The 27657-nt window shown below is 34.2% G+C and overlaps 1 protein-coding gene and 1 pseudogene across 2 annotated transcripts in view; both read left to right on the top strand.

The window, feature by feature from the left end:
* Positions 1-671: 671 nt before the first annotated feature.
* The window catches only part of LOC126725479 (G-type lectin S-receptor-like serine/threonine-protein kinase CES101), a 93087-nt gene continuing 66101 nt past the window's right edge, over positions 672-27657 (top strand). The window contains exons 1-7 of one of the 2 annotated variants that reach the window (XM_050430241.1): positions 672-1451; positions 3076-3198; positions 3282-3487; positions 4824-5034; positions 5146-5383; positions 5497-5647; positions 5735-6160. In XM_050430241.1, the coding sequence (XP_050286198.1) occupies positions 710-1451; positions 3076-3198; positions 3282-3487; positions 4824-5034; positions 5146-5383; positions 5497-5647; positions 5735-6046 (1983 nt within the window). In that variant the 5' untranslated portion in view covers positions 672-709 and the 3' untranslated portion in view covers positions 6047-6160. Of the gene's footprint in view, positions 1452-3075; positions 3199-3281; positions 3488-4823; positions 5035-5145; positions 5384-5496; positions 5648-5734; positions 6161-27657 lie in introns of those variants that run through there. The other variant, XM_050430240.1, reaches the window with a different exon arrangement.
* LOC126724707 (G-type lectin S-receptor-like serine/threonine-protein kinase CES101) overlaps positions 9305-27657 on the top strand; it is a 33969-nt pseudogene continuing 15616 nt past the window's right edge.

Raw genomic sequence — 27657 nt, 5'->3', positions numbered from 1 at the left:
TCAAAAACAAAGGAAGGAAAAGTAGAACCAAAAGCAAAGAGAGAGAGGAGGAGGACAACGACTATAAAGATGGTGGTGGTGGTGGCACTGGTGAGAATAGTTAATAGAAACAGTGGTGGAGCTCAAGGCTTTGGCCTTGGCTGATACGAGAGAGAGAATCTGAGATAGCAGAGAGGGAGAGAGAAGGCTTCAAACATTAGAGACAGAGACAAAATAGTGTAAAAAGTTGAGAAGAGTTAAAAAGATGAAGAATGATATTTTTGTCTTATAAATACAAATTTAACTCTTCAAAAATCTCACTCTTTCTTTAGTATACGTGGCTCAATGTGTAGTTTATTTATTATTTAATTCCTTTTTAATGGGTGCTGTACAACACCTGGTAACACGACCCTTTCTCTTTTAGGATACCAATTCTTCCTTTGAGTGTCTAATATTTAAAAATGCTGTAATACTTTTTATATATAAATATATATATATATATATATATATTTTGAGTGTCTTATATTTAAAAATGTTGTAATACTTTATTTATTTATATATATATATATATACACATCAATCACATTTATTGTCACAAGATACATTTATTGTCACAAGATTTTGCCAGATAGTTTTTCTTTTCTTTTTACCTCTCTCCTCTGTCCATCTTTTATCTTCACCTCAGCCTCACAATTGTATTGCATATTCATTTGCTAAGAGCAGTCGGAATATGAAGAAATATAATTTATATTACATTTGCTCCGTTTTGTTGTTGGTCTTGTTGCTGAAACAACATCCATCAAAAGCCCAACAAGCTTACTTAAATAACGACCAGTTCACCTGCGACCAAGACCTAAACATCACGAATGGGTATAGATGCAACGGCGTCGAAACCAGTTGCCAATCCTACCTCACGTTCCGATCCACTACTTCTTACTATTCTGCAGCGTCCATCGGCTCCTTATTGAGCGTCGACGCCTCCGTCATCGCCGAAATCAACAGCATCACAAAATTCCAGCCCATCCCCACCGAGCCCAGAACCAAAGCCCTGATCATCATCCCTGTCAGCTGTTCATGCTCGGGTCAGTACTACCAACAAAACAGCTACTTCACGGTGCAGAGCGCATCCGAAACCTATTTAACTATTGCCAACAACACCTACCAGGGTCTCACCACTTGCCAGGCCATGAGGCGTCAGAATTCTAATACGGACAAGACGCTGAGGATGGGCGTGAATGTAAATGTCCCACACAGGTGCGCTTGTCCCACGCTCAGCCAGACGGCAAGCGGCTTCAAGTACTTGCTCACGTATGTGGTTCTCCCCGGGGAAAATATCTCTGCAATTGCTGATAGATTTGGTGCGGACGGACAGAGCGTACTTGATGCAAACGAGGTGTCCGAGGATAGCTTAAGTGCATTCACAACCGTTCTCATCCCACTAAAGAGCAGCCCGATCGTTAGCGTGTTTTCAAGTAACTATTCTCGCCAAATCCAACCACCCATTCCCCTATAAATATCGTATTGAAGATTTTATTTATTTATTTTTTTTCCATCCGTATTTTTAATTTAAATATGAAATTGAATAATTATGATAATTATTTATTATAATTATGATTATATATTTTATCATTATATATATATATATATATATTTGTTTATTAGACTATATTTTCAATTATTTAAAAATACATAATATGCTAAGTAAAATTATAAGGTCTCAACAACTTATAATTATATGGTATAATATTATGAGATCAAACAAAAGTTACTTCCGCGTTTATATATATATATATATATATGAGATATGTTCAAGTTATACTTGATGTAATTCTAAAGAGTTACACATTTTTTAAACCATTAAATTTAAGTAAATCAAACAGTTAAAAAAGACACTTATTATTACAAATATTTTTATTAAAATCTTATTAATTATCCCCATTTATTATATTATAAACCTATCTCTAAACTCAATAAAATTTGAGGCCTCACTTTCTCTCTCTCTATGTCTGTTACAAAAAATAAAGAACTTTGCTGACAACATATATAGCATAGCAGACTAGCAGTAGCGTGCAGTCTAATAGATAAGCTTCATCCCCCCCCCCCCCCCCCCAAAAAAAAAAAAAAACAAAAAAAAAACAAACAAACGTAATAGTACTGTCCTGCTATAGTTTTCGAAATTGTCTCAAAAATAGAAAAACGTTTTTAGGAAGTGGCAAACCAAAATTTCCACCATCCCCACCAAAGCTGTCAATTATTGGTAACCTTCACCAACTAGGCATACTCCCACACCGTTCCCTTCATGCCCTATCCAAGAAGTATGGCCCTATAATGTTCTTAGACTTGGGCTGTGCTCCAACAATTGTGGTATCATCTGCAGATATGGCCAAAGAAATCATTAAGATAAATGATATTATTTTCTCAAACCAGCTGGAAACCAAGGCTGCCAATTTCTTATATTATGAGAAACGTAGAGAGAGAGAGAAAGTCAGACATCAAAATTTATTGAGTTTAGAGATAAGTTTAGAAGGTAATAAATGAGGGTAATTAATAATAAGATTCTTATAAAAATATTTGTAATAATGAGGTTTTTTTTTTTAACCGTTAAATCTACTTAAATCCAATGGTTTAAAAAATGTGCAACTTTAAAGAGTTACACCAGGTGTAACTTGAACCCATCTCTCTCTTTCTCTCTTTATTTATATATATATATTATAAATTATTCAGAATGTACTTGGTCAACTTTCACCCGTTGGTCCTAGAGTTACCCTTGCTCTCAATTACTAAAAATCCTTGTTGCAATTTCTTCATTCTTGAATCACCAACCTAAAAATTATCTAAATAAGAGTTTCAATTATTAAAGTTATGTGTTGTTTAAATTGTGGATAAAGAGTCCTTACTTAAAAAATTTATAAAAACAAAGAGAAAAATCTTAAAAGATTTGAAGCCCCCTATATGTGAAGGAAGAGAAAATGAGTTTTATCAATCTTATTATTTTGTTTTCTAAAGCACAAGTAGTCCCGGCATCTTAAAGCATAGTAAATGATAAGAAAATGCTATTGCTAGTAGAACATTAAACATTTGGTTGTCCAAATGTAGATAATTCAAAAAACAGGTGGGCAAGTAGGTGGTGGATATGGCTCATTGTGACCGTTGGGGGAATTATTATTGCCTTTTTGTGCTTCTTTTACCATTCAAAATGGAAAAAACAAAAAGCTGAAGGTAATCGATGCTCCTACCACAGATTTTATTTTATGTAATTAGCAATATATTTTTAAGTTACATTTTGCTTTCATGTTAATTAGGGGAGAGAAAAAAGAAACAAAAGATTCTCGTAATGGAACTTGGAGGTAATGCAATAACTTGCAATGTACATGACAAAGTGAAGAAACAAGGCAAAGATGGGCAAGATGGATTGCAAACATTCAGCTTCAAAAGCATTTACAATGCTACAAGTAATTTCTCAACTGAAAATAAATTAGGAGAGGGTGGTTTTGGACCAGTTTATAAGGTTAGTTCTTCACACCTTTCTATCTCATAATTTTTTTTTTTTTTTAGTGTTTCAACCTATAACGTCTGCTAAAGGTTTTAAGAGATTAGGAACTAATTATAGCGAAAACTTGAGAAAAAAGTGAAGAAAGTTTCCCCTTTTTGCTGCTGGATCCGTGTGTATAGAGAGGGAGAGAGCTTGAGCTTTTTAGCTCTTTCTAGTTGTATGTGAGAAATGAGAGCAAAATGAGGTAGGAATTTTGGTTTGTTTGGCCGGCTAGGGAAGTTTCTCACTTGAATATGTGGTTTGCTACATGTCTCACATGCATGGTAAGGAGAACAAGTGTCCTCTCACAGATTGGGCAAAGTGTCTTAAGCTTATTGGTTCATGTGTCTATGAAGTTACTAAAATACCCTTCCCTTAAGCAGCTAATTACAAGACTAACTAACTATATATATATATATATATAGTAACTTAACCACTTAATATAATAGCATATATTGCTTTGTACCTACATAGTATATAATCAAAATACAATTAGCCATTCACTTATATATATATATATATATATATATAAGTATCAAACTTAGTTGAATGATCCATAGTGATTAAGATTTAACCCTCCATTACTAACCATTAAAGGTTCCTAGTTTAATTTAAGTTCCTAATTGGTGCGGGGCACCACACATACAATATATACAACTCTAAAAATTAAAATTTTATGTAAATAAAAAATCGATAATTAAAAAGAAGATATGTGCCCCAAAAAAAAAAAAAAAAAAAAACTCAATGAGGTAATAGATTTGACACTAATAACATTTATTTGATAATTGCTAGTCAAGTTGGTAAGTAATATCATTAGTATTTTTTTTTTCACAATGTATAAAATTTAATATATTGTTAATATACCAAGTATATTGAAAATGAGTCAATAAAAATTTTTTGTTAAAAAGCTTATGATAAGGTAATGATGAAATGGTCAGGTTACTTTGGGTACTAGTCAGAAACTAATTAGACTCAAAGGAGTTACAATTTCTAATATTTTCTATTACACTTTACAACTACGCTATCTTTTCATTCCGGTTTGGATGGGCCGGTTATTGAATCTTGGTCCAATTTAATTTGTCATATCTATCTACAACCTTAAATTAACCTATTCCATCTCTTTATTTTTTGTTAGGTTCAACATTTAAACTTAAGACCTAATCAAGGCTAGCCAATCCAATTTGACCAATTAATTTGCACTTGAGCCGCATCCCAAGTGCTAGATAGAATTTTGATAGAAAATTAAATAATGCAAGTGGAGATTGATTTAAGGTAATGTGAGTTAAATATGACTAACACAATATATTTTCAGGGTAAATTACTTGATGGGAAAGAAATAGCAATTAAGAGACTCTCGAGAAGTTCTAGACAAGGATTGTTAGAGTTCAAGAATGAAGCTGTTCTCATTGCCAAACTCCAACACATTAATCTTGTCCGACTTTTAGGATTTTGTATTCAAGAAGAAGAAAATATACTAATATATGAGTACATGCCCAACAAAAGTTTAGATTTCCTCCTCTTCGGTAGGACATATGCTCATACTACAAAAATTTGCTTATATGATGATATTTTTGTTTTCTTTTATTCTAAGTATACTTATCATTTTCTTGCTATTATTTTCTACTATGAGTCAGATTCTACTAAAAAGTATTTATTAAATTGGAAAAAACGCTTCAACATCATTGAAGGCATTGCTCAAGGACTTGTTTATCTCCACAAATATTCAAGGGTAACAATAATTCACCGGGATTTAAAAGCAAGCAACATTTTGCTTGATAAGGAGATGAATCCGAAAAAATCTGATTTTGGCATGGCAAAAATATTTGGGTTGAAAGGATCAGAAGAAAACACAAATAGGGTTGTCGGAACATAGTAAGTATGCATTTCCTTTAAAGCATGCATAATTGAATTCTATTTTTGTGTGTGTGTGAGTGAATATATGTGCTTGTTCATAGACTAAATTTTATTGTCAATTATTATTTCAGTGGTTATATGTCTCCAGAGTACGCAATGAATGGTGTTGTTTCAGTAAAAATTGACGTATTTAGCTTTGGAGTTTTACTATTAGAAATAATCAGTGGCAAGAAAAATAATAGTCGATATCACTCTGAGTATCCACTCAACCTTATAGGATATGTAAGTTTCCCTCTGGACTCTTCTTATCATGTGCATGGAATATTGAACTTAATAGCTAACATTAATGAATAATTGGGCTTGTATCAGGTATGGCAGTTATGGAATGAAGGTAAAGCTTTAGAGCTTATAGACCCAGCAATACTAGATGAGTCATGCATTCCATCTGAAATATTGAGATGCATTCATGTTGGTCTCTTATGCGTACAAGATCAAGCAACAGATAGACCCACTATGGTAGATGTTGTCTCTTTTCTTGCAAATGAAACTATTCAACTATCTACTCCGAAAGAACCTGCATTTTTTATCAACACAATCACAAAAGAATTAGACATTTCAGAAAATAAGTCAAAAAATTATTCAATAAATAATGTCACAATTTCAAAATTGGATGCCAGATAAATACTAAATTACACGAGTTATGTATGAAAATCTAGTATGAATATACATGCCTTTGTGATAGGGGCTATACTTGATTATGACTTTACAAGCTTGTATGGATTGGTTCAATGATTTATTACAATTTTAAATTAGGGTTATATACTTATCTGCCTATATCTCATTACGTTAATCTCTAATTCTTATTGCTAAAAGTAATGAGAAGAATTAATAATGCTTGTGTGAGTTAACTGATTTAATTAGATTAGATTGATTGTGATATGTATCACTACTGTATCTTATTTTGTAGTAGTAATTATTGAGCCCTATAGCTTTTCCTCTTCCATAAGGGAATCTGGATAGGGTGACCCATAGAGGAATAACAACAAGAAAAGGGAACCTTGTTTAACCTTCTTTTTTATTTTAGATTATAACCTCTTATTTTATCAGGCTAATATGAAAAAATTACAGCAAACTTTGCAAGTTGCCATAGATACATGAAGAGGCCTCAAGTCAATAGCTTAATAGGGAGAAAACTACAATTTTCTTCATTAAGAATACTGAGGTTAATATGAAAAGCAATATAAAAACCTTTTAAGGGTTCCCAAAGTTAAAGGTCATGATAAATACTAGAGGTTGCCTTCTTTTGTTGGGAAGTCCAAACAAGATGCTTTTAGGACTATTGAAGACCGTTTCTTATTAAAGCAGTCACACAATCCATCCCAATGTACACTATGACTCTATGAATTGCACTTTGTAATGATTTATTAACAAAGATGATTAGCAATATTTGGTACAGGTGTGAAAATAATGAATAAAGGCATCATTAATTGGATTCATTGAGGTTCATTATGCAAAACCTCAAAATAATGAATAACAGTTTTATAACAAGATGGTCCTTACTCTCAACTCTCAAGGCATTGAAACAAGCTATTCTGGATTGTTGGACTGGTATTCTAAGGGCTCAGCCTATAACACTAGATGACTTCAGGAATGTGGAACGAATGAATGATAGTGGCCTATTACTCCTAGCTCACCTTTTTTCTTTTTTTTTTAGGAAGAAAGCTTTCAAGGTTAATTGAACAAGTACACCAAATACAAACTATATTCTCCTTCTCTTATTTATTTATTTATTTTTTTTTTTTTGGTAGGAATACAAACTAAATTCTTTAGAAGTCTAACATATTCACCTAAATATCTTCTTCTTTTTTTTAATCTTATTTTCATGTGAAATATTATTTTCTATTTTCTTATTTGTAAATCTCAAGATACATAAAATATATATTAAAAAAAAAAAACTGCAAAGTTATCTATACTACTGTTTAAGAAGTTTCTCCGGTTTGGAATAGACTATTCAAACTTTCAAGTTTTGTGTGTGTGTGTGTGGAGGATGAAAGCTTTCAAGGTTAATTGAACAAGTACTCCAAATACAAACTATATTCTCTTTTTTTATTTTTTTTGGTAGGAATACAAACTATATTCTTTAAAAGTCTAACATATTCACCTAAATATCTTTCTTTTTTTTAATCTTATTTTCATGTGGAATATTATTTTCTATTTTTTTATTTGTAAATCTCAAGGAAGATACATAAAATATATATTAAAAAAAAAACTACAAAGGTATCTATACTACTATTTAAGAAACTTCTCCAGTTTGGAATAGACAATTATGTGGTTAAAAAATAGTCCAACACCCTAAGTTAAAGCAAAGACAACTTGAGGACAACCAAGCAAAAACTTTGACTTTTGACTCAAAGACCATTTTACCCTTTAATCTTATGATGGCTTGATATGATGAAGATTTTGATGTTAGATCAATCATGGAATTTTTTCACCCTTGTAAAATGACTATTTTACACTTTTGAGTATTGTGTGGCTTGAAATAAATGGTTTTGATTGTTTGCAAAATTGGGTGCCTACATATGCCCCAGTGGCAGATTTTATGAAAGTGAACACCGATGCTACAAGAAAACACCACATTTAATGACCAAATAAAACTCATAATCATAGAGATATGATGCGGAATGTGATTATTTGAGTTCAAACCACTTAAAATGTTGACTCATGGTGAATGACTACCGCTCAAGGGGCTCAGAGTGAACAATTAGCACCTAAGGTATCAATTTGGGGTCAACTATAACCTCTTAAAGTGCCAATTTGGGTTGGGCAATAATCACTTAAGCCGTTGGTTCGGAATGTCATGCTAGGAAAATTTTTAATGTATTTTTCAAAAACCTTGTTTTATTGATCTAGTTTCGTGCTAGAAAGTATTTTAGGTGTTTGATAATAACCTAGTCTTACAAAAACAAGATCTCATGCTAGGATATGGTTTCAATTTTTTTTTTTTTAATTTCTTATTCTAGCAATTGTACGTCTTTGGAATATGTTATGAATGGTATTGTTTGAACAAAAGTTGATTTATTTAGTTATGGAGAACTACTCTTAGACATTTTGAGAGGAAAGAAGAAAACTAATCTCTTGTTGGGCTTTGTGGAGCCTAGTTGTGTTTAATCCGGGTTATGACCTGATTTGAAATAATATTATTACAGTTTTTAATAGGAGATTTTTTGAGGCTTAGGCCCAAGCCTCCACTCCATGGACAAGCCTCCTCAAGTTGCCTCCGAGAAAAATTTTTGGCCCTTTTTTGTAGCCCATTGTGAATCTTGTGCGCAGGATATAAAAACTATTGTTTTGGAGATTAGGGTTTGATTTTGTTTATAGAGAGAGAAAATTGTACTACCGCACTTTGAATTTTTCCCTAAGAATAGTAAAATCCCTACAACTCTGTGAACGTAGGCAAATTGCCAAACCACGTAAATGTTTTCTTGTGTGTGATTATTTTTTCTTTGGCGTATATTTTTCTCTATTTTTATATCGCACAAATTTGGGAATTTCGTACATATTCCCATCAATTGGTATCAAAGCCTAGGGTTTGGTTTGAGTGGGAGCAATGGAAGAGGAAACAAGAAAGGTGTCTGGAATAGAAAAATTTGATGGCACAGACTTTGGATTCTAGGGAATGCAAATTGAGGACTATCTCTATAGGAAGAAGTTGCACCTGCCACTTTTAGGGGAGAAACCTGCAACTATGAAAGATGATGAATGGACTCTTCTTAACGGACATGTACTAGGAGTTATCAAATTAACTCCGTAAAGGTTTGTTGCACACAATGTTGTGAAGGAGAAGACCACAGTAAATTTGATAAAGGCTTTGTCTGGTATGTATGAAAAGTCGTCAGCAAATAACAAGGTGCATCTGATGAAGAAACTATTTAATTGAAGATGGCGAAGAATGCATTAGAGGCACAACATCTAAATGAATTTAACATCATCACAAATCAACTATCTTCTGTAGAAATTGATTTTGATGATGAGATCTGTGCACTGATCATTTTGGTTTCGTTGCCAAGCAGTTGGGAGGCTATGAGAATGACAGTGAGCAATTCTATTGGAAAAGGAAAGCTGAAGTACAATGACATACAAGATCTAGTTCTAGCTAAGGAGATTCACAGAAGAGATGTAGGCAAAACAATAGGGTCTAGTTCTACCCTAAACCTTGAGACAAGATGTAGAGGTAATGACAGAAATTCAAATCGGGGGCAGATCAAAATCCAGATATTCCAATCGAAACAAAAGTAAATTTAGATTTGGCCAATAGGTACAATGTTGGAACTGTGGCAAAGCTAGCCACTTTAAGAGGCACTGCAAAAGCCCTAAGAAGAATGATGATGATTCTGCTAATGCTATAGATAGTCCATTTGATGATTGGGTTTTGGACTTAGAAGCTTCGTTTCATACCACTCCACACTAAGAAATCATATAGAACTATGTTGAATGTGATTTTGGTAAGGTGTATTTGGCTGATGGAGAAGCCTTGGATGTTGTGGGTATGGAAGACGTTTAGATTATATTTCCCAATGGGTCTGTCTGGTTACTATAGAAGGCTCAACATATTCTTGACCTGAGGAGGAATCTGATTTCTGTAGGATAACTTGATGATGAAGGACATGTAATACTATTTGTTGGTGGTACCTGGAAGGTTACAAAGGGAGTCATGGTATTGTTAGGACATATGTATTTCACATGTTAAGACCATATGTCATGATTTTATGTAATTGGCTAATCTTTTGACAAAATGCACTTTACTTGTATTTGGGTAGATCTAGGATGTGTTTGATACTTCAAGAATACTTGTTTCAAGTTCAAGTGTTAAAGTCATGCAAGTCTATCCAAGAATTAAGTGAAAAAGTGCTAATTTTTAAAGCTCGATAGCTGCTCGACAGCTAGGCTATCTATCAAGTCTCTTAAGGTGTTTCTTATCGCAATCTCGACACCTTCTTGATAGCTGGTCGATTGATCGAGAAATATTCTGTCTCCTGGATAGCTTCTTGACACCTGGTGGATCGGTTGAGATGTTCCTCAACACCTAGCTCAACACCTGCTCGACACCTTATCTGTTGAGCTTTACGAATTTCAGATTTTCAGATCTGATTTTCAGCCCATGATAACATGTATGTGTAGGGTTTCTTTTCTCACAACCTTAGACCTATATAAGGCTTATTTTAGAGGCTGTCACATAAGAGAATACAAGGAGAACATATGCAAAAGGTGACCAATGTCTTATTCTCTCTGAAAGGAGCTACTGCGTCTTTGTGCCTTAGGGTTTTATAACCAAGTGCTTCTTGATCTTCATTGTTGATGAAGTGAAAAACTTTGCAACCAACAATCTTCTTTTAGCTGGTGATTAAGTCACGTATTGGGATTTGTGCATCAGAAGGGTGGCGTTCATATATTGAAGAGTTCAGAGGTTCTAAAGTGGTAGAAGGTTTCTGCTGTGAGTTCATCTACGGGGATTGTAGAATTTAGGGATAAAAGTTTTGTACTAGATCTAAAACTTCTCTTTACTATAGTGGATTGCTTTTCGGGAAGGTTTCTCCCCAAGTTTTTTACTGTGAAATTAGTTTGTTTCATTGGTTTTCTTGGGTTATCATATCTTGTCTTATTTATTTTTTCGCTACATGATTTTGACATGATATTGATGTTTGTTTGTTTTAACAAGTTTTATTGATAATAAATCTAATTAACAAAATTGGATTTAAAACTTGTTAATTCTATCAACCGGGGTCTAAATTTCCCAACAAGTGGTATCAAAGTGGGTGCACTCTGTTTGGATTAATTTCTTGAGTGTTATCCTTGATCCCTGTTGTCATGGATCGTAGACAATTTCTTTTGATTCCTCCTTTATTTGATAGAACTAATTATGCGTACTAGAAAGTTCATATGAAAGTTTTTTTGTAGGCTCTAGGAGAACAAGTATGGCAAATTGTTGAAGTTGGCTGGATTAAGCCAAAGGAAGTGTCGGTGGATTGGAATGATGCAACAATCATAACGGCAAATTTCAACAGTAGGGCCTTGAATGCTTTATTTTGTGGGGTGACCAATGAGGAATTCAAGAAAATATCATCCATGGAAGTTGCCAAGGAAGCATTGTCCATTCTTGAGACCACCTATGAAGGTACCAAGGCAGTAAAGACTGTGAAGCTTCAAAGACTCACTAGTAGTTTTGAAGAAATAAGGATGGAGGAGGATGAGACCTTTGATGAGTTTTATGCTAAACTCAAAGATATTGTGAATTGTGCTTTTAATCTTGGAGAATGTATTATAGATCCAAAATTATTAGGAAAATCCTTATGTCCTTACCTAAAAGATTCCATGACAAGATCACTACCATTGAAGAAGTGAAGGATATTGATCAAATTCCTTTGACTGAGCTTGTAGGGAACCTTCAAACCTTTGAGATGGGATTAGGCTCAATGGGAAAAGGTGGAAAGAGTACAAACTTGGCTCTTAAGGGTATAGAGGAAGAGATTGAGGACTCTGAAGATGAAGATGGAGATGATAATGAGGATGAGGATCTAACCTTCATAACTGACGAGATTATCAAGCTTCTTCAGTTTAGGAAAAAGGATAAGGGCAAACCTCCTAGGAAATCTAAATCGTTTAGGGAGGGTAAGAGTGAGAAACCCCTCATCCAATGCCACAAGTGCAAAGGTTTTGGTCATATGAGGATAGAGTGTCCAAATTACCTCATGAAAGAAAAAACCAAGTCAAAAGATAAAGGGTTGGTTGCTACTTGGAGTGATACTGAGAATGACTCTTCTGATGAATATGTGGATGAATGTAGTCACGTTATGGCCTTTGCTACCACAACCAATAAGGTGATTGTAGAGAGTGCTAGTGACAGTGAGGATTCTTCTGATGATGAAGTACCCAAAAAGATGACCCTTCAGGAAGCCTATGATAAGCTATGCACTGAATTCATAAAATCTGAAAAGACTTCTCATCTTTGTAGAAAAGAGCTTAATAAGATAGAGACTGAAAAAGCTGATTTGTTAGTCAAACTAGATGAGACTACAAGGTTAGTTGAGACTCTTGTTGTGGAGAACACCTCATTAGAAGAGAATGTCAAGAATCTTGAAGTTGAGCTTAGTCAAGCTAGAACTCAAATAGAGAGGATGTTTAGTACAAAGCTTGATGAGGTCTTAAGTGCTCAAAAGCCTAGTTCTGATAAGACTGGCTTAGGATATGTTGTTTCCTCCGGCCCCTCCTCTTCCACGGCTTCTAAGTCAAGAACTGTCTTTGTGCCTCAATTTGAGAAAGGTAATAAAGGTAGGAAATCCAAAACTATTTTGGCTAATATTAAATCCTTTGTTAGGCCTCATGTTTGTCACTATTGTGGTGTTTTTGGACACATTCGTCCTAATTGCTTTAAGTTGTATCCTCAAAAACAAGTGTCCAAACGATCATAGGTTTCCTCTCAAAGACCTACACCTTTGTTTGGAGAGTTATTAAAAGCTTTAAGCTATTTAACTCATTTTTAGGAGAATCTTAATTCTTCTATGTCCTTTAGTAGATATACTAGGATACGTGCCTTTTCATCTTCACGGCCAAAGACTTGTGCTGTGTGGGTGAGAAAGAAGCCTAAGACTTAATTGTCTTTTATATTTGTCCTCTACTTTAATTCTTTCTATCTAAAGTAGGACTCTTATTGCTTGATTTCTTATCTGCTTTGGAATCATACTTTCATGCATTTGCACCCTTCTATCATGCCTTCATGCATATGCATCTTTCTTTCATGCTTTTATGTTGTTTGTTTGTTTTTGTTTGGTTGTTTATTTTTTATTTTGTTTTGTTTTCAAAATATTAAAAAAAAATTGAAAAATCAGAAAAATACTAAAACAGTGTGTGTTTTGTGTACAATGGTGCTTGTGTACCTTGGATGTGTACCTTAGATGAGCAACTCTATGCACAACTAAGCAAGTGAGCTTTGTGGCTTTTATTTATGATGAGTAAGATTAAGTTATCTCTTGTACTTAACACTCATATCACTCTTTTTTACGGGAAAGACTAGAAAATTCTAAGAGAAAAGCATAAATAACCATCTCACCACTGTTGCCCGCCAATCATAATATGACACCTGTATGCTTCTGCATAGCAAAAGTGCAGTGTCAATGACATTTGTGTGCTTAGGTATAGTAAAATTGGAATGTCAAATATCATTGGATATTTCTTTTCTCTCTCTTATATGCCCATGCATGATATGCTTAAAAGAAAAATATGCAAAGAAAAATAAAAAGCAAAAAGATCAAAAATGCTTTAAATATGATTGCAAGCGTGTATTCTAGGAGATGTGGGAATTATAGGATGTACCTCGAAGGTGATAGTCCCCGTCAAATAGTTATGATTGTGTGTGAGTTAAAGTGATTTTCTCATATCTCAAATCGTCATAACTAGTTGACACTTATGTAATCTTGCGATGTTTTTTACACATAATACGCAATATTCTTTGCTACTCTTGATACATGTGCAGGTACAATGTGATTTGGCCATCACAAGGTTTACATGTGTTAATGTATGCTCACTAAACTGTCTTAACTTGTTTTTGAAATATAAAATTGGTCAGACTTGTTTAGTGTATGTGTGTGTTTTGGGATCTATGTGCTTAACATTTTTCTTGTTGAGAGATTTGTTTTTCACATGTTTTGCATCCTTCTATTATCTTGCCATCCATAGCATCTTGTTTCATTACATTCATGCATTTTTATGGATTTGTTGTGCCCCTTTGATCATCCTTGATCATCTTTATGTTTCTTGGGTGAAGCTTTATAGCTTCCTGTACCCTTTGTCAATCATGACAAAAAGGAGGAGAAATTGTGGAGAATATGTGGTTTTTTTCTAAGATTCTACATGGTAGGGGGAGAAATACATTCCTTCCTTTTAAGGGGGAGATGTGTTTCATCTTGTTAGGGGAGTGAATATTTCCTTCTTCTTGTACACCGGTCTCGTGACCATGTTTACATACATTGTGCTTATCTTTGATGTTGTATGTTTTCTTCACCTACCTCTACATGTGTTGTTATTTTCTATCTTTATACACACGTTTTTTTTATATTTTGTATGCAATATATTATTTTTGTTTCACACAAAGATGCCTTGATGAGTTTTGTTTAAAGTGTTTCAGAAATACAGGTTGTCAAAGTCTACTTGCCATAAACTCTCTTCTTGCAAAATTTTTCAAGAGTTTGTGTTAGAATAGAATTTATTGTATTCAACAAGTGAATATGAGTTGAGTGATTTATAACTTTTCTCATATGTTCATTTGTTTGTTTTGGTTTTGTCACGGATTCCCAAAGGGGGAGATTCTTAGGACATATGTGTTTCACATGTTAAGAACATATGTCATGATTTTATGTAATTGGCTAATCCTTTGACAAAACGCACTTTACTTGTATTTGGATGGATCTAGGATGTGTTTGATGCTTCAAGAAAACTTGTTTCAAGTTCAAGTGTTAAAACCATGCAAGTCTGTCTAAGAATCAAGTGAGAAAGTGCTGATTTTTAAAGCTCGATAGCTGCTCGACACCTCTCGACAGCTAGGCTATCTATCGAGCCTCTTAAGGTGTTTCTTATCGCAATCTCGACACCTTCTCGATAGCTGGTCGATCGATCAAGAAATCTTCTGTCTCCTCGATAGCTTCTCGACACCTCGTGGATCGATCGAGATGTTCCTCGACACTTGGCTCTACACCTTATCTTTTGAGATTTACGAATTTCAGATTTTCAGATTTGATTTTTAGCCCATGATGACATGTATGTGTAGGGTTTCTTTTCTCACAACCCTAGACCTATATAAGGCTTATTTTAGAGGCCTTCACATAAGAGAATACGAGGAGAATATATGCAAAAGGTGATCGATGCCTTATTCTCTTTGAAAGAAGCTACTGCGTCTTTGCGCCTTAGGGCTTTATAACCAAGTGCTTCTTGATCTTCATTGTTGATGAAGTAAAAAAATTTGCAGCCAACAATCTTCTTCTAGTTGGTGATTAAGTTATGTACTAGGATCCGTAAAATTGGTTAGTCACGTACTGGGATTCGTGCATCAAAAGGGTGGTGTTCATATATTGAAGAGTTTAGAGGTTCTGAAGCAGTAGAAGGTTTCTGCTGTGAGTTCATTTATGGGGGTTGTAGAGTCTAGGGACAAAGGTTTTGTACTAGATCTGAAACTTCTCTTTACTATAGTGGATTGCTTTTGGGGAAGGTTTCCCCCCAGGTTTTTTACTGTGAAACTAGTTTGTTTCATTGGTTTTTTTGGATTATCATATCTTATCTTATTTATTTTTCCGCTACATGATTTTGACATGATATTGATGTTTGTTTTGTTTTAACAAGTTTTATTGATAATAAATCTAATTAACAAACTTGGATTTAAAACTTGTTAATTCTATCAACCGGTGTCTAAATTTCCCAATAAGTATTGGCTCGTGGAAAGAAAACGGGTACTTGGTATATAACCTCAAGTCCGAGAGACACAATTGTAGTTGCTGAAGCAAGTACTGATTGAAGTTTATGGCACCGCAGACTTGGTCACATGAGTGAAAAAGGGATGAAGATGCTACTATCAAAAGGGAAACTACCAAAATTGATGTCTATTAATCTTGACATGTGTGAAAACTGCATCTTAGGAAAGCAAAAAATGGTAAGCTTCTTGAAAACTAGCAAGACACTGAAGGCTGGAAAATTGGAGTTAGTACACTCTGATTTGTGGTGGCCTTCTCCGATTGCATCCCTTGGAAGTTCAAGGTACTACATCACTTTCATTGATGATTCAAGATAAAAAGTATGGGTTTATTTTCTGAAAAATAAATCTGATGTATTTGAGACTTTTAAAAAGTGGAAGACCATGGTTGAGACAAAAACAGATTTAAAAGTAAAATGTCTAAGGTCAGACAATGGAGGAGAGTACATAGATGGAGGGTTTAATGAGTATTGTGTTGTACATGGAATTAGGATAGAGAAGACCATTCCTGGGACACCATAGTAGAATGGTGTGGCTGAGCGCATGAACATTACTCTCAATGAGAGTGCTAGGAGTATGAGGTTGCATGTTGGATTACAAAAAACTTTTTGGGCTAATGTTGTTAGTACTACAGCTTACCTGATAAACCAAGGACCATTAATTCCCATGGAGTTCAAAATTCCTGAAGAAGTTTGGAGCAGTAAAGAGGTAAAGTTTTCCCATTTAAAAGTTTTCGGTTGTGTTTCTTATATTCATATTGATTTTGATGCTTGTGGTAAACTTGATACAAAGTCTAAAATCATGAGAAATTTGGCTATCAGTTTTAGGATGAACAAAATTGAAAAATCATTAGAAGCAGAAATGTGATATTTAATGAACAGGTTATGTACAAGGACAGATCAACTATAGTGCCAGATGTTACAAAGATAGATCAAAATAAATTTGAGTTTGTCAACTTAGATGAATTGATTGAAAATATTGTCCAGAAAAGGGGTGAAGAAGAAAAGGAGAATGTAAACACACAAGTAGATCAGAGTACACCTATAACTGAAGTCCGTAGATCTTCCAAGATCATTAGACCTCCACAACGTTATTCACCCACTCTAAATTATCTCCTGTTGACTGATGATGGTGAGCCAGAATGTTATGATGAAGCCTTGCAAGATGAAAATTCAAGTAAGTGGAAGTTAGCCATGAAGGATGAGATGGACTCTTTGTTGGGGTATCAAACATGGGAGCTAATTGAATTGCTAGAAGAAAAGAAGGCTTAGCTCAACAAGTGTGTATGCAGAATAAAGAATGAGCATAATGATAGCAAACGCTACATGGCCAGATTAATTGTTAAAGGGTTCCAGTAGAAGAAGGGCATCAACTACTCAAAAATATTTTCTCCAATTGTGAAGATGTCAACAATTAGACTAGTACTAGGAATGTTGTCTACAGAGAATTTACATCTTGAGCAATTAGATGTGAAGATAGCATTCCTTCATGATGACTTCGAGGAAGACATTTACATGAGTCAACCGGAAGGGTTTATTGTTCAGGGAGAAAGAGCTTGTATGGCCTAAAGCAAGCTCCAATATAGTGGTACAAGAAATTTGACAGTTTTATGAATAGAATTGGGTTTAAGAGATGTGAAGTTGATCACTGTTACTATGTTAAGTTCTTTGACAATTCTTATATCATTTTACTGTTGTATGTGGATGATATGCTTATTACAAGGTCTAGCACTAAGGAGATTAATAATTAAAAGAAGCAATTTTCAAAACAGTTTGTAATGAAGGATTTGGGAGTTGCAAAACAAATCCTTGGTATGAGAATCATTAGAGACAAGGCTAATGGTACACTGAAGCTTTTGTAGGCAGAATATGTTAAGAAGATTCTCAGCAGGTTCAACATGAATGAAGCTAAACCAATGAGCACACCCTTGGGTAGTCATTTCAGACTAAGTAAAGAACACTCACCAAAGACAAAAGAAGAAATGGACCGTATGAGCAAGGTGACCTATGCCTTAGCTATTGGCAACTTGATGTATGCTATGGTGTGTACAAGGCCAGACATTGCACATGCAGTGAAAGTTGTGAATAGAAACATGAGTAGGCTAGGAAAGCAGCATTGGGAGGCAGTCAAGTGGATTATAAGGTTTTTGAGAAGCTCAACAAATACATGTCTTTGCTTCACAGGTGCAATTCCGAAACTGCAGGGTTATGTAGATGCTGATTTAGTAGGTGGTATTAATAGTAGAAAGAGGACTACTGGGTTTGTATTTACTCTAGGTGGTACAGTTATATCTTGGGCTTCAAATCTATAAAAGATTGTTGTTTTATTTACTATAGAAGTTGAGTATGTTGTAGCAATTGAAGTTGGAAAGGAGATGATTTGGCTACATAGCTTCTTGGATGAATTGGGTAAGAAGCAGGAGTTAGGCATTCTACACAGTGATAGTTAGAGCGCAATTTTTCTTGCTAAAAATTCGGCTTTTCGTTTAAAGTCGAAGCATATATAGATGAGATATCATTTTATCCGTTACCTTGTTGAAGATAAACTGGTACTTGAGAAGATTTGTGGATCTAAGAATCTAGCAGACATGTTGACTAAGGGTATCACTATCGATTATGACCCGGATTATGACCGGATCAGAAATAATATTGTTACAGTTTTTAATGGGAGATTTTCAGAAGCTTAGTCCATGGAGCAAAGGCTTTGGGTTTGACGTTGTTTTTAGAGAGAGAAAACTGTACTGCCACACTCTGTATTTTTCCTTAAGAATAATGAAATCCCTGCAACTCCGTAGACGTAGGTAAATTGCTGAACCACATAAATACTGTCTTGTGTGTAATTATTTTTTCTTTGGCATACACTTTTCTCTATTTTTTCATCTCATAGATCTGGGCATATTCCCATTATCTCTATCATTTAGATCACCCACTCAATCTTATAGGACATGTTTAGTAATCCAAACTAGTAAACCTTTGTAAATTGTATATGAAATCTAACCTTGAATCCTAGACAATTACCATTAATTGCGTCTCACTGAATTTTTATCAAGCATGGCAAATATGGAATGAAGGTAGAGGATTATAGATAATCGACACAACATTGAATGAAACACATATGCCCTCCAAATCAAGCATTAAGCCACTTTCGTGTTGGTCTCTTGTGCATACAAGAAAATGCAACAGACAGAATCACCATGAAAGATGTTATTTACTTATTTATATGTTTTTTAACTAAACCATCTAACTACCTATCCCAAAAAAACCAGCGTTTTTCATAAAAATAATTGTAGAAACCTTTTCACCAATAATGTAACAGTTTCAAGGATGAATCCTTGATAAATGCACCATTCATTTCAAAATGTATATATGTTCATTTAGGAATAGACATGGTAGTATTTCCAAATGTAACTAGTCTTCTTTTAGTTCTTGCTTATTAAAAAAAAAAATTGATAAAATTATCCAAGTTGTCTTAGAACAAATATAGAGATTGTAAACTATTGGAATTGTCTCAAATTCTTATTTGGACTTAGTACCCATTTGGCTTTTCTTCATATCAAAAGAAAGTAGACTTTATATATATATATATATATATATATATATATTTAAATTTTTAGGGTTTGTGTGAAGTCGTCTATTTCTTGTAAAAACTTAAAGTAAATTATACTTTGTCAAAGATATTATTGATCTTTCTTGTCCTCCAAGAAATAGGATTATAAGGTTTATATATAGACAATAAATAAAGGTTTTGATGTCCTTGGCCGAAGGGTCCTCTAATATTGGGTGGAAATAATATTTCTAAACAAGAGTTTTCTTTAAAGTGAAGAAACTCTTAAAAAAAAAAGAGTTTTTTTAATGAAGGAGAAAAGTTTTAGAAGAAGAGTAGTCTCTTGATAAAGTAGAAGACACCTAGAAGAAGAGTAGTTTGATAGTTCTTTTAAAGTTAAAAAGATACCCATGATAAAAGTTATGTAAGAGAGGTCAAGCGATGTAATCCTTATTGAGAATACTGGGTCTCTCTCTCTCTCTCTCTCTCTCCATGGAGAAAGGTTATTTGCCAAACCATGTAAATTATTGTATTTTTAAGGTTTATGCTTGTTCAAATATGTTAGTGCCATTTGCACAAGTGGAATAAGAAATTCCACCATTGCACAAGCAGCATTAGAGCCCAAGGTTTATACTAGTATAGTTCAAGAAAAAAAATAATGTAAGAGTTTGCAATTGATCGATACAAGTACAAGTAATGAGTTTGGTTTTGCAAACGATAATCATATTAATCAAGAAAAAGACTGCTTGGATTAAGGTGGAGCTATCACAACAAAGAAGAAAAATTGTTTCATGGGATTTGAATCAAGGTGAATATTTGTTGGAAATATTCTCAAATTTCTATTTGGACTTTTTACTTATTCAGTTATTTGGATTGTCTTGGTGTGGAAGAAATGTTGACTTGATTACTTTCCTAGGTTTTGCATTATATAGAAGGAAAGTTTATTCTTTTTTCAAGAAGTAATCAGTCTTTCTTATCCATCAAAGAACAAAGATTTGAAGGCTTATATATAGGAATCATAGTAAAAGGTTTGGTAGTGTTGGCCCAAAGATTCTCCCATATTGGAAGAAGATAATAATTTTAGCAAAAGAGTTTTCTTAAAAAAAAATTAAAAAAAAAAAAATCCCTCTTAGAGGAAGGGATATCCTTAGAGCATCTCCAACAGGGCTGGCCATCTCCAAATTTTGGAGAGAAAAGCCACTGTTCACACAAAAACAGCCCTCCAACAGCCTCTCTATCTCCAAAAAAAAATTTAGATTTGCTACAGTGACTCTCCAGGCCTGGAGAGCACTGTAGCAATCACTGTAGCTTATGCAAACATTATTTCTCCTTAAACTAATCCCAGTTGAATTAAAAAAATATTTTTTTCTCTTTCCTTCCTTTCTCTTTCTTCTTCACTCTCTTTCTCTCTTCTATATCTCAACGGCTACAAAACGCAGAATACAATCCAAACACGAAATCAATTTTTCTCATAAACCAAATGAAATCAGAAAAAAGAAAAAAAAGAAAAAAAGAGACCTGTTCATGAGCAAAAGAATTAATTCAATCTCAATAATCACAACCGATTAAAATTTTTAATTTTCACTCAATAATCACAACGGTAACAACAGAACTATTCTTGATATTTTCTCTCAAACATCTCTAAACTCAGTCTCAATCAAAATACAAACTCAAATCACAATTTTAAAACTAATCAAAAAAAAAAAAAAAAAGCAAAGCTGACCCATCTGAGCCTTGGTGGGGAGGAGGATATGCGGTGGTGGGAAAAGGACAAGCGGACGATCTTCATGTGTGAGAGAGAGCTCCAGCCGAAGTGCTGCTAGAGAAGAAAAAAAAAAAAGAAAAGTGCTCCTAGAGCTCCAGCCGAAGTCCTGCTAGAGAAGAAAAGAACAAAAAAAAAAAGTGCTCCAGAGAAAGTGTTAGAGAAGATAGAGATAAGGGAAAGGTGTGGAGGAGAAAAAAAGAGGAAAAAAGAAAAGAAAAGAAACGTGTGGAGGAAAAAAAGAGATAAGGGAAAAATAAAAAATCCTAATTGAAAAATACTACCACAATATTTTTATAATATTTTCACAATAAATTTTAAGTAACAGATTGTTATTAGTTAATATTGGCGAGTAAAAAAATAATTTCAGTGGTGGGTTCAAATTAAAACTATTAATAACTTTCCACATAAATTTTGTTGTGAAAGTATTGCGTAAAATGTTGTAAACATAGCACTTCTCATTGAAAAATATAGTTGTTAAAAAAATAATAAATGATGATTAAAAAGGAATAAACAATAAATGAAAAAATAATATTTAAATGAGATAGAGAATGGGATAGAGAATTTGTTGGAAAGTGTATTTGAAAAAGTGGGTAGCTAAAAGCTAAATGTCACTGTTCATTCTCCAAACAGGTAAAAATTAGACAAAAATTTAGAGAGGCTGCTGGAGATGCTCTTAGAAGACAAATACCAACTTGGGGAAGTTCATTAGTTCAATTAACTTGCTTTTCTTGAGTTGCTAAGGATTGGATCGTCACTCTAGGTTCTTTGATTTTAAAAGCCACCATGAGAGAGAGAAAGAGAGAGAGAATTTTTTAATTTTCATATTAGATAAATAATGATAATTATTTTATTTACTAACTTTTTTTTCTAGATGATATGGCATATTTAGAGTGTGTTTGGCAAGTAATTAAAGTTATAGCTTATTAGAGTTTTTAGCTTATTTTTGCTACTATTCATGGGTCTTATTACACTTTTTGGTACTATTTTCATGGGTTCCACTGTACTATACAACTAGCTTTTAGTTTTTTTTTTAACCATACTTTTAGCAAAAAGTTTTTAGTTTCAGCTAAATAAGCTGTTTCCAAACCGAACCTTAATTGGACAAGTTATGAAGATTGCAAGCTTTATAAACATAAAGATTCAAACTAAACATTGGGGTCAAAATCTAAATTTTAAATATAAACAAACAAAATCAAAATGACCATAAACTTGAAAGAGTGTAATTTGTAATTTAACTTTTTTTTTTACCTGATCCAATTGCCCACGACTTAAAGCATTCGAGTATTACATTTTAATTATAGATGTCATGCTTGATGGTTATTAATTTGCCGTAATTTTTTTTTAGGTAGATAGTAGAGTGATGGTGTGCTTTGAAGTACAAACATCAGGTAATAAGTAACACTAAAGATGCTATTATTACTATGGTTTTACTAATGTATGTCCTTATGGCATATTTTAATAAACCATTTTAAGAAACTTTTTATGAAAAAATGAAAAAACTATTAATTTTTTTAACATTTTTTTGAATTCTCCATAAAATGTTTTAAAAAATGAATGGATCCTATTACAATTATTATTATTATTATTATTAGAGTATTCCTTAAATCCCTAATTTTCTGTCAATTGAAATAAGGGATTCTAATTTATAAGCACAACTAAACGACAAGTCTTTTATATGCTACAAGCGTATGAACAAGTCGTCAGTAGCATTTCAATTCCGCCATTAAAGCTATTTCGGAGCTTCTTTTTCTGTCAATTGAAATAAGGGATTCTAATTTATAAGCACAACTAAACGACAAGTCTTTTATATGCTACAAGCGTATGAACAAGTCGTCAGTAGCATTTCAATTCCGCCATTAAAGCTATTTCGGAGCTTCTCTCTCTCTCTCTCTCTCTCTCTCTCTCTCTCTCTCTCTCTCTCTCTCTCTCTCTCTCTCTCTCTCTCTCTCTCTCTCTCTCTCTCTCTCTCTCTCTCTCTCTCTCTCTCTCTCTCTCTCTCTCTCTCTCTCTCTCTCTGATAACATTAAAACATATATATATACTCTCTTGTGGACGGTGGCCCAAATGTACAATCAGGTTTCACCGTCACCTTCACCAACACCACTCTTTATTGCCTTCAAAAGCACCACAGCCCTGGGCCAATGGCCAATTTTGAACCAAATTTTCCCATTTTGCTATCGAATATGACTGTTAGAGCATTCATATTAGGGAATTCTATCCTATCCTATTTTACCATCCCAAAAATCTTTTTTTTTTTTTTTTATCAATTATATAATACCATTTTACAATACATCCAGCATCTCAACTTTTATTTTCTTATTCTACTCATTAAAATAATATTTATTATCCACTAAAATATATAACCAAAAAATAATAATCTCCTCTCTCTTCCTTCCTCCCTTGTCTCTCTCTCTCTCTCCACTATGAACAAACCCAAACCCCAACCATAGCAAGAACAACCACATGAAAATGGCCACCTTGCCACCACTACTCCACCGGCCATCAACCACCATCATAACCAAACTCACTACCAACAACAACCACCAAGAGGAAAAGAAACACAAAAATTGCTAGAAACCACCACCAACAACCACAATCACAAGACACAGCCACCATAAAAACCACCAAGAGAAAAAAATTTTGAAGAAACCCACCACGAGGAAACACAAAGACACCAAAATCAAAAACCCATGCCGCCGATTAGCACACAACTCACCCATCTCCACCTAAATCACGCCGATCTCGCCACAAAAACCCAGAAAAACGCCATCACCGCCATGAGAGAGGGACTGATCTCGCCATGACCTCAACGATCTCCACCGCTGCACCCATGCCGTGAGTCTGTGACCACGCTGAATCCAACCCAACTCCGGTGGCATGCTTTGAATGAGAGAGAGATGTGAGAGAGAGTGAGAACTAATGAGTTGAAAGAAAGGGAGAATAAAAAAATAATAATAAAAAATAATAATAAAAATAAAAAGCTGAGTGGGAGAGAGAGAGAGAGAAAGAGAGAAAAATAATATAATAAGTTTACAAGTTGCTACAGTACCGTCTTAGAAGTAAGACGGTATTGTAGTGGCATTGTAAAAAAATTTACAAGTAGCAGACCGAATGCTGGGCTTATTTGGTGCAAAATGAATGGATCCTATTACAATTATTATTATTAGAATATTTCTTAAATCCCTAATTTTCTGTCAATTGAAATAAGGGATTCTAATTTCTAAGCACAACTAAACGACAAGTCTTTTATATGCTACAAGCGTACGACAATGTGGCCTACAAGAAGTCGTCAGTAGCATTTCAATTCTGCCATTAAAGCTATTTCGGAGCTTCTCTCTCTCTCTCTCTCTCTCTCTCGCGGATAACGATAATCACATATATATACTCTCTTAAGGACAGTGACCCAAATGTACAATCAGCTTTCGCTGTCACCTTCACCAACACCACTCTTTATTGCATTCAATAGCAGCATAGCCCTGGGCCAATGACCAATTTTGAACCAAATTTTCCCATTTTGCTATCGAATATGACTCTTATTGCCAAATCTTGGGTGTTCAAGAAAAAACGTTTATTTGGGCGAGAGGTTTGAGTTTTGGAGAATGGTGATGATGATGGTGTAGAAGCAAGGCGAGGCCAAGAGGGTTTCAGTACTTTAGTGGTGGCTGTGAAAGTGAGCTGGTTGGGTAGACGTGGATGAGTATTGAGTAGTGAGTGGTTGACTTATGAAGCATGGAAGTTGAAGACGTTGATGGGAAGGTAAGAGCCCTATATAAAAGCTCTTACTATACTTGTAGTTTTAACTTTTAACCCATATGCTTTAAAATCTGAAGCCTGTGCCTTTCATTTTATTATGTATGGAAAGAAGGTGTCATCTGAGCTATAGCTACATCATTTGCACCTATGGAAGCAGTTGGATATTTTTTTGAATGACGGAAAATTCATAAACCCAACAAAGTCTATGTGCCTTGGTCAATTGTAAACAAAGCCTTTTTGGTTGCCCATTGTTTCAAGTGAGGAAGATCCTTACTTACCACTAGACTTCAAAGCATTTGATTGATTTTTTTATAGTGAGCGATTGATTAACAGGCTTCCATTGATAGATAATATAGTTTTTTGGGAAAAAAAAAAATACTTTATTAGAAAGTTTCAAGCAAATTATTTATTTCAAGGGAGTACATTGACATTGACTTCGGGAGCCAGGTGCAGTTCATAGATAAGTCGTAAGTATTTACTAGCACAACTTAATTTCAAGTGACATGCCCACGGCCACAATTTGAACCACAGCCAGCTGACTTAATCAAGTTTTATTCTTATCATTTTTTTTCTTCCTCTTACGAAAGAATCAAAATTCAACACAATTTTATTAAGCTTGACAACACCCACAGCCAGCTGACTGAAGAATCAAAATTCAGCACAATTTATCTGCTCCTCTAGGAACAACCAAGCAAAGCATTCTAAGGTTACAAGCTTGATGGAACTCCTTTTCCTCTGATATGTGTTTTGATACAACATAGCTTTCTCTGCCCTGTCCTCCATCGCTAGCTTAGGAAGAAATATTCTGAAGAAATATTCTTTTTATTTACTGCCTATTAAAAGTTCATCGAGCCTGACTATTAAGAAGGATAGTGAAAGTGGTAATACTGATGTACTGGTTTAACCAACCAACTTATTTAATAGAAAAAAGCCTTAAGCTTAAGCACCACCATTAAGAAGGATAGTGAAAGTGGTAATAGTAATACTGATGTACTGGTTTATCCAACCAATTTATTTAGCAGAAAAACCAAAAATTTTAGAATATCACCTGGAAGCTCCATTCCATTTTATCAAATTCTTTCTTCATATTAATTTTGAAAGCCCCCTAACCCTTTTTTGTTTCATTGAGTGAATGAGTTCTTGGACAATAATGCTATTTTGTTGTATACTCATGCCATGAACAAATCCTGTTTGTCATGGGGAAATAAGTTTGGGATGAATTTGTTTCAGCCTATTAGCTATAATTTTCTTAAATGATTTTGTGATCAACTTTGTACTGGCGTCGGTAATGATAAAATTTTTTAAGCTGCATTTGACTTATTAGGGATCAAAGCCATAATTTTATGATTCATTTATTTAAGCATATAACCATTTGGAAAAATAAAATGAAGTTGCTATATTAATCACATCAGATTCAATGATAGACCAATGACTTTTATAAAATATTTCATGATAGTCCAATAATGTTTATAAAATAGTGCAGGCATACAAGAAGATACGTAGAACGGAACACTATACACATCAATTCCACAACGTAACTAAATTTTTATATACAAATTGTGTTCATATGCTAAATTCCAATGAGGACACCGAGCTACCAGTCTCAAAGTTTGTAGTCAATGAACACAGTATTGTAGCCGCAATTTTTTGTACTCTGTATTCTTCCCTGATAATAGTGAAATCCCTACAACTCCATGGACGTAGGCAAATTACCGAACCACGTAAATATTATCTTGTGCGTGTGATTGTTTTTTTTTTTTTTTTTTTTTTTTTTTTTGACGTGTGTTTTCTCTATTTATTTATTTTTTTTTTGTTTCTCATAGGTTGGGAATTTTGGTTAAATTCCCTACAATTGGTATCAGAGCTTAGGGTTAGGTTTGAGTGGGAGCAATGGCAGAGGAAGCAGGAAAGACGTCTGGAATAGAAAAGTTCGATAGAACAGACTTTGGATTTTGGAGGATGCAAATCGAGGATTACCTTTATGGGAGGAAGTTGCATCTACCGCTTCTAAGGGAAAAACCTGAGGCTATGAAGGCTAAGGAATGGGCTATGAAGGCTAAGGAATGGGCTCTTCTTAACAGACAGGTATTGGGAGTTATTAGGTTAACTCTGTTTAGGTCTGTTGCACACAATGTTGTAAAGGAGAAGACCACAGCAGATCTGATGAAGGCTTTGTCCGGTATGTATGAAAAGCCGTCCGCAAACAACAAGGTGCATTTGATGAAGTAATTGTTCAATTTGAAGATGGCAGAAAATGCTTTTGTAGCACAACATTTGAACGAATTCAATACTATCACAAATCAATTGTCATCTGTTGAAATTGATTATGATGATGAGATTCGTGCTTTGATCGTTTTGGCTTTTTTGCCAAACAGTTGGGAGGCAATGAGGATGGCAGTAAGCAATTTTACAGGAAAAGAAAAGCTGAAGTACAATGACATACGAGATTTAATTCTGGCTGAGGAGATTCGCAGAAGAGATGCAGGCGAAACCTCAGGATCTGGTTCTGCCCTAAACCTTGAGACAAGAGGCAGAGGTAATGACAGAAATTCAAACCAGGGCAGATTAAAATCCAAAAATTCTAATCGGAACAGAAGCAAATCTAGATCAGGCCAACAAGTAAAATACTGGAATTGTGGGAAAACAGGTCACTTTAGGAATCAATACAAAAGTCCTAAGAAGAAGAATGAAGATGATTCTACTAATGCTGTAACAAAA

The sequence above is a fragment of the Quercus robur genome, chromosome 5 (assembly GCF_932294415.1).
Source record: "Quercus robur chromosome 5, dhQueRobu3.1, whole genome shotgun sequence".
Classification (NCBI taxonomy): domain Eukaryota; kingdom Viridiplantae; phylum Streptophyta; class Magnoliopsida; order Fagales; family Fagaceae; genus Quercus; species Quercus robur.
The sequence above is the reverse complement of the archived record's forward strand: the minus strand, read 5'-3'. Positions and strand labels throughout refer to the sequence as shown.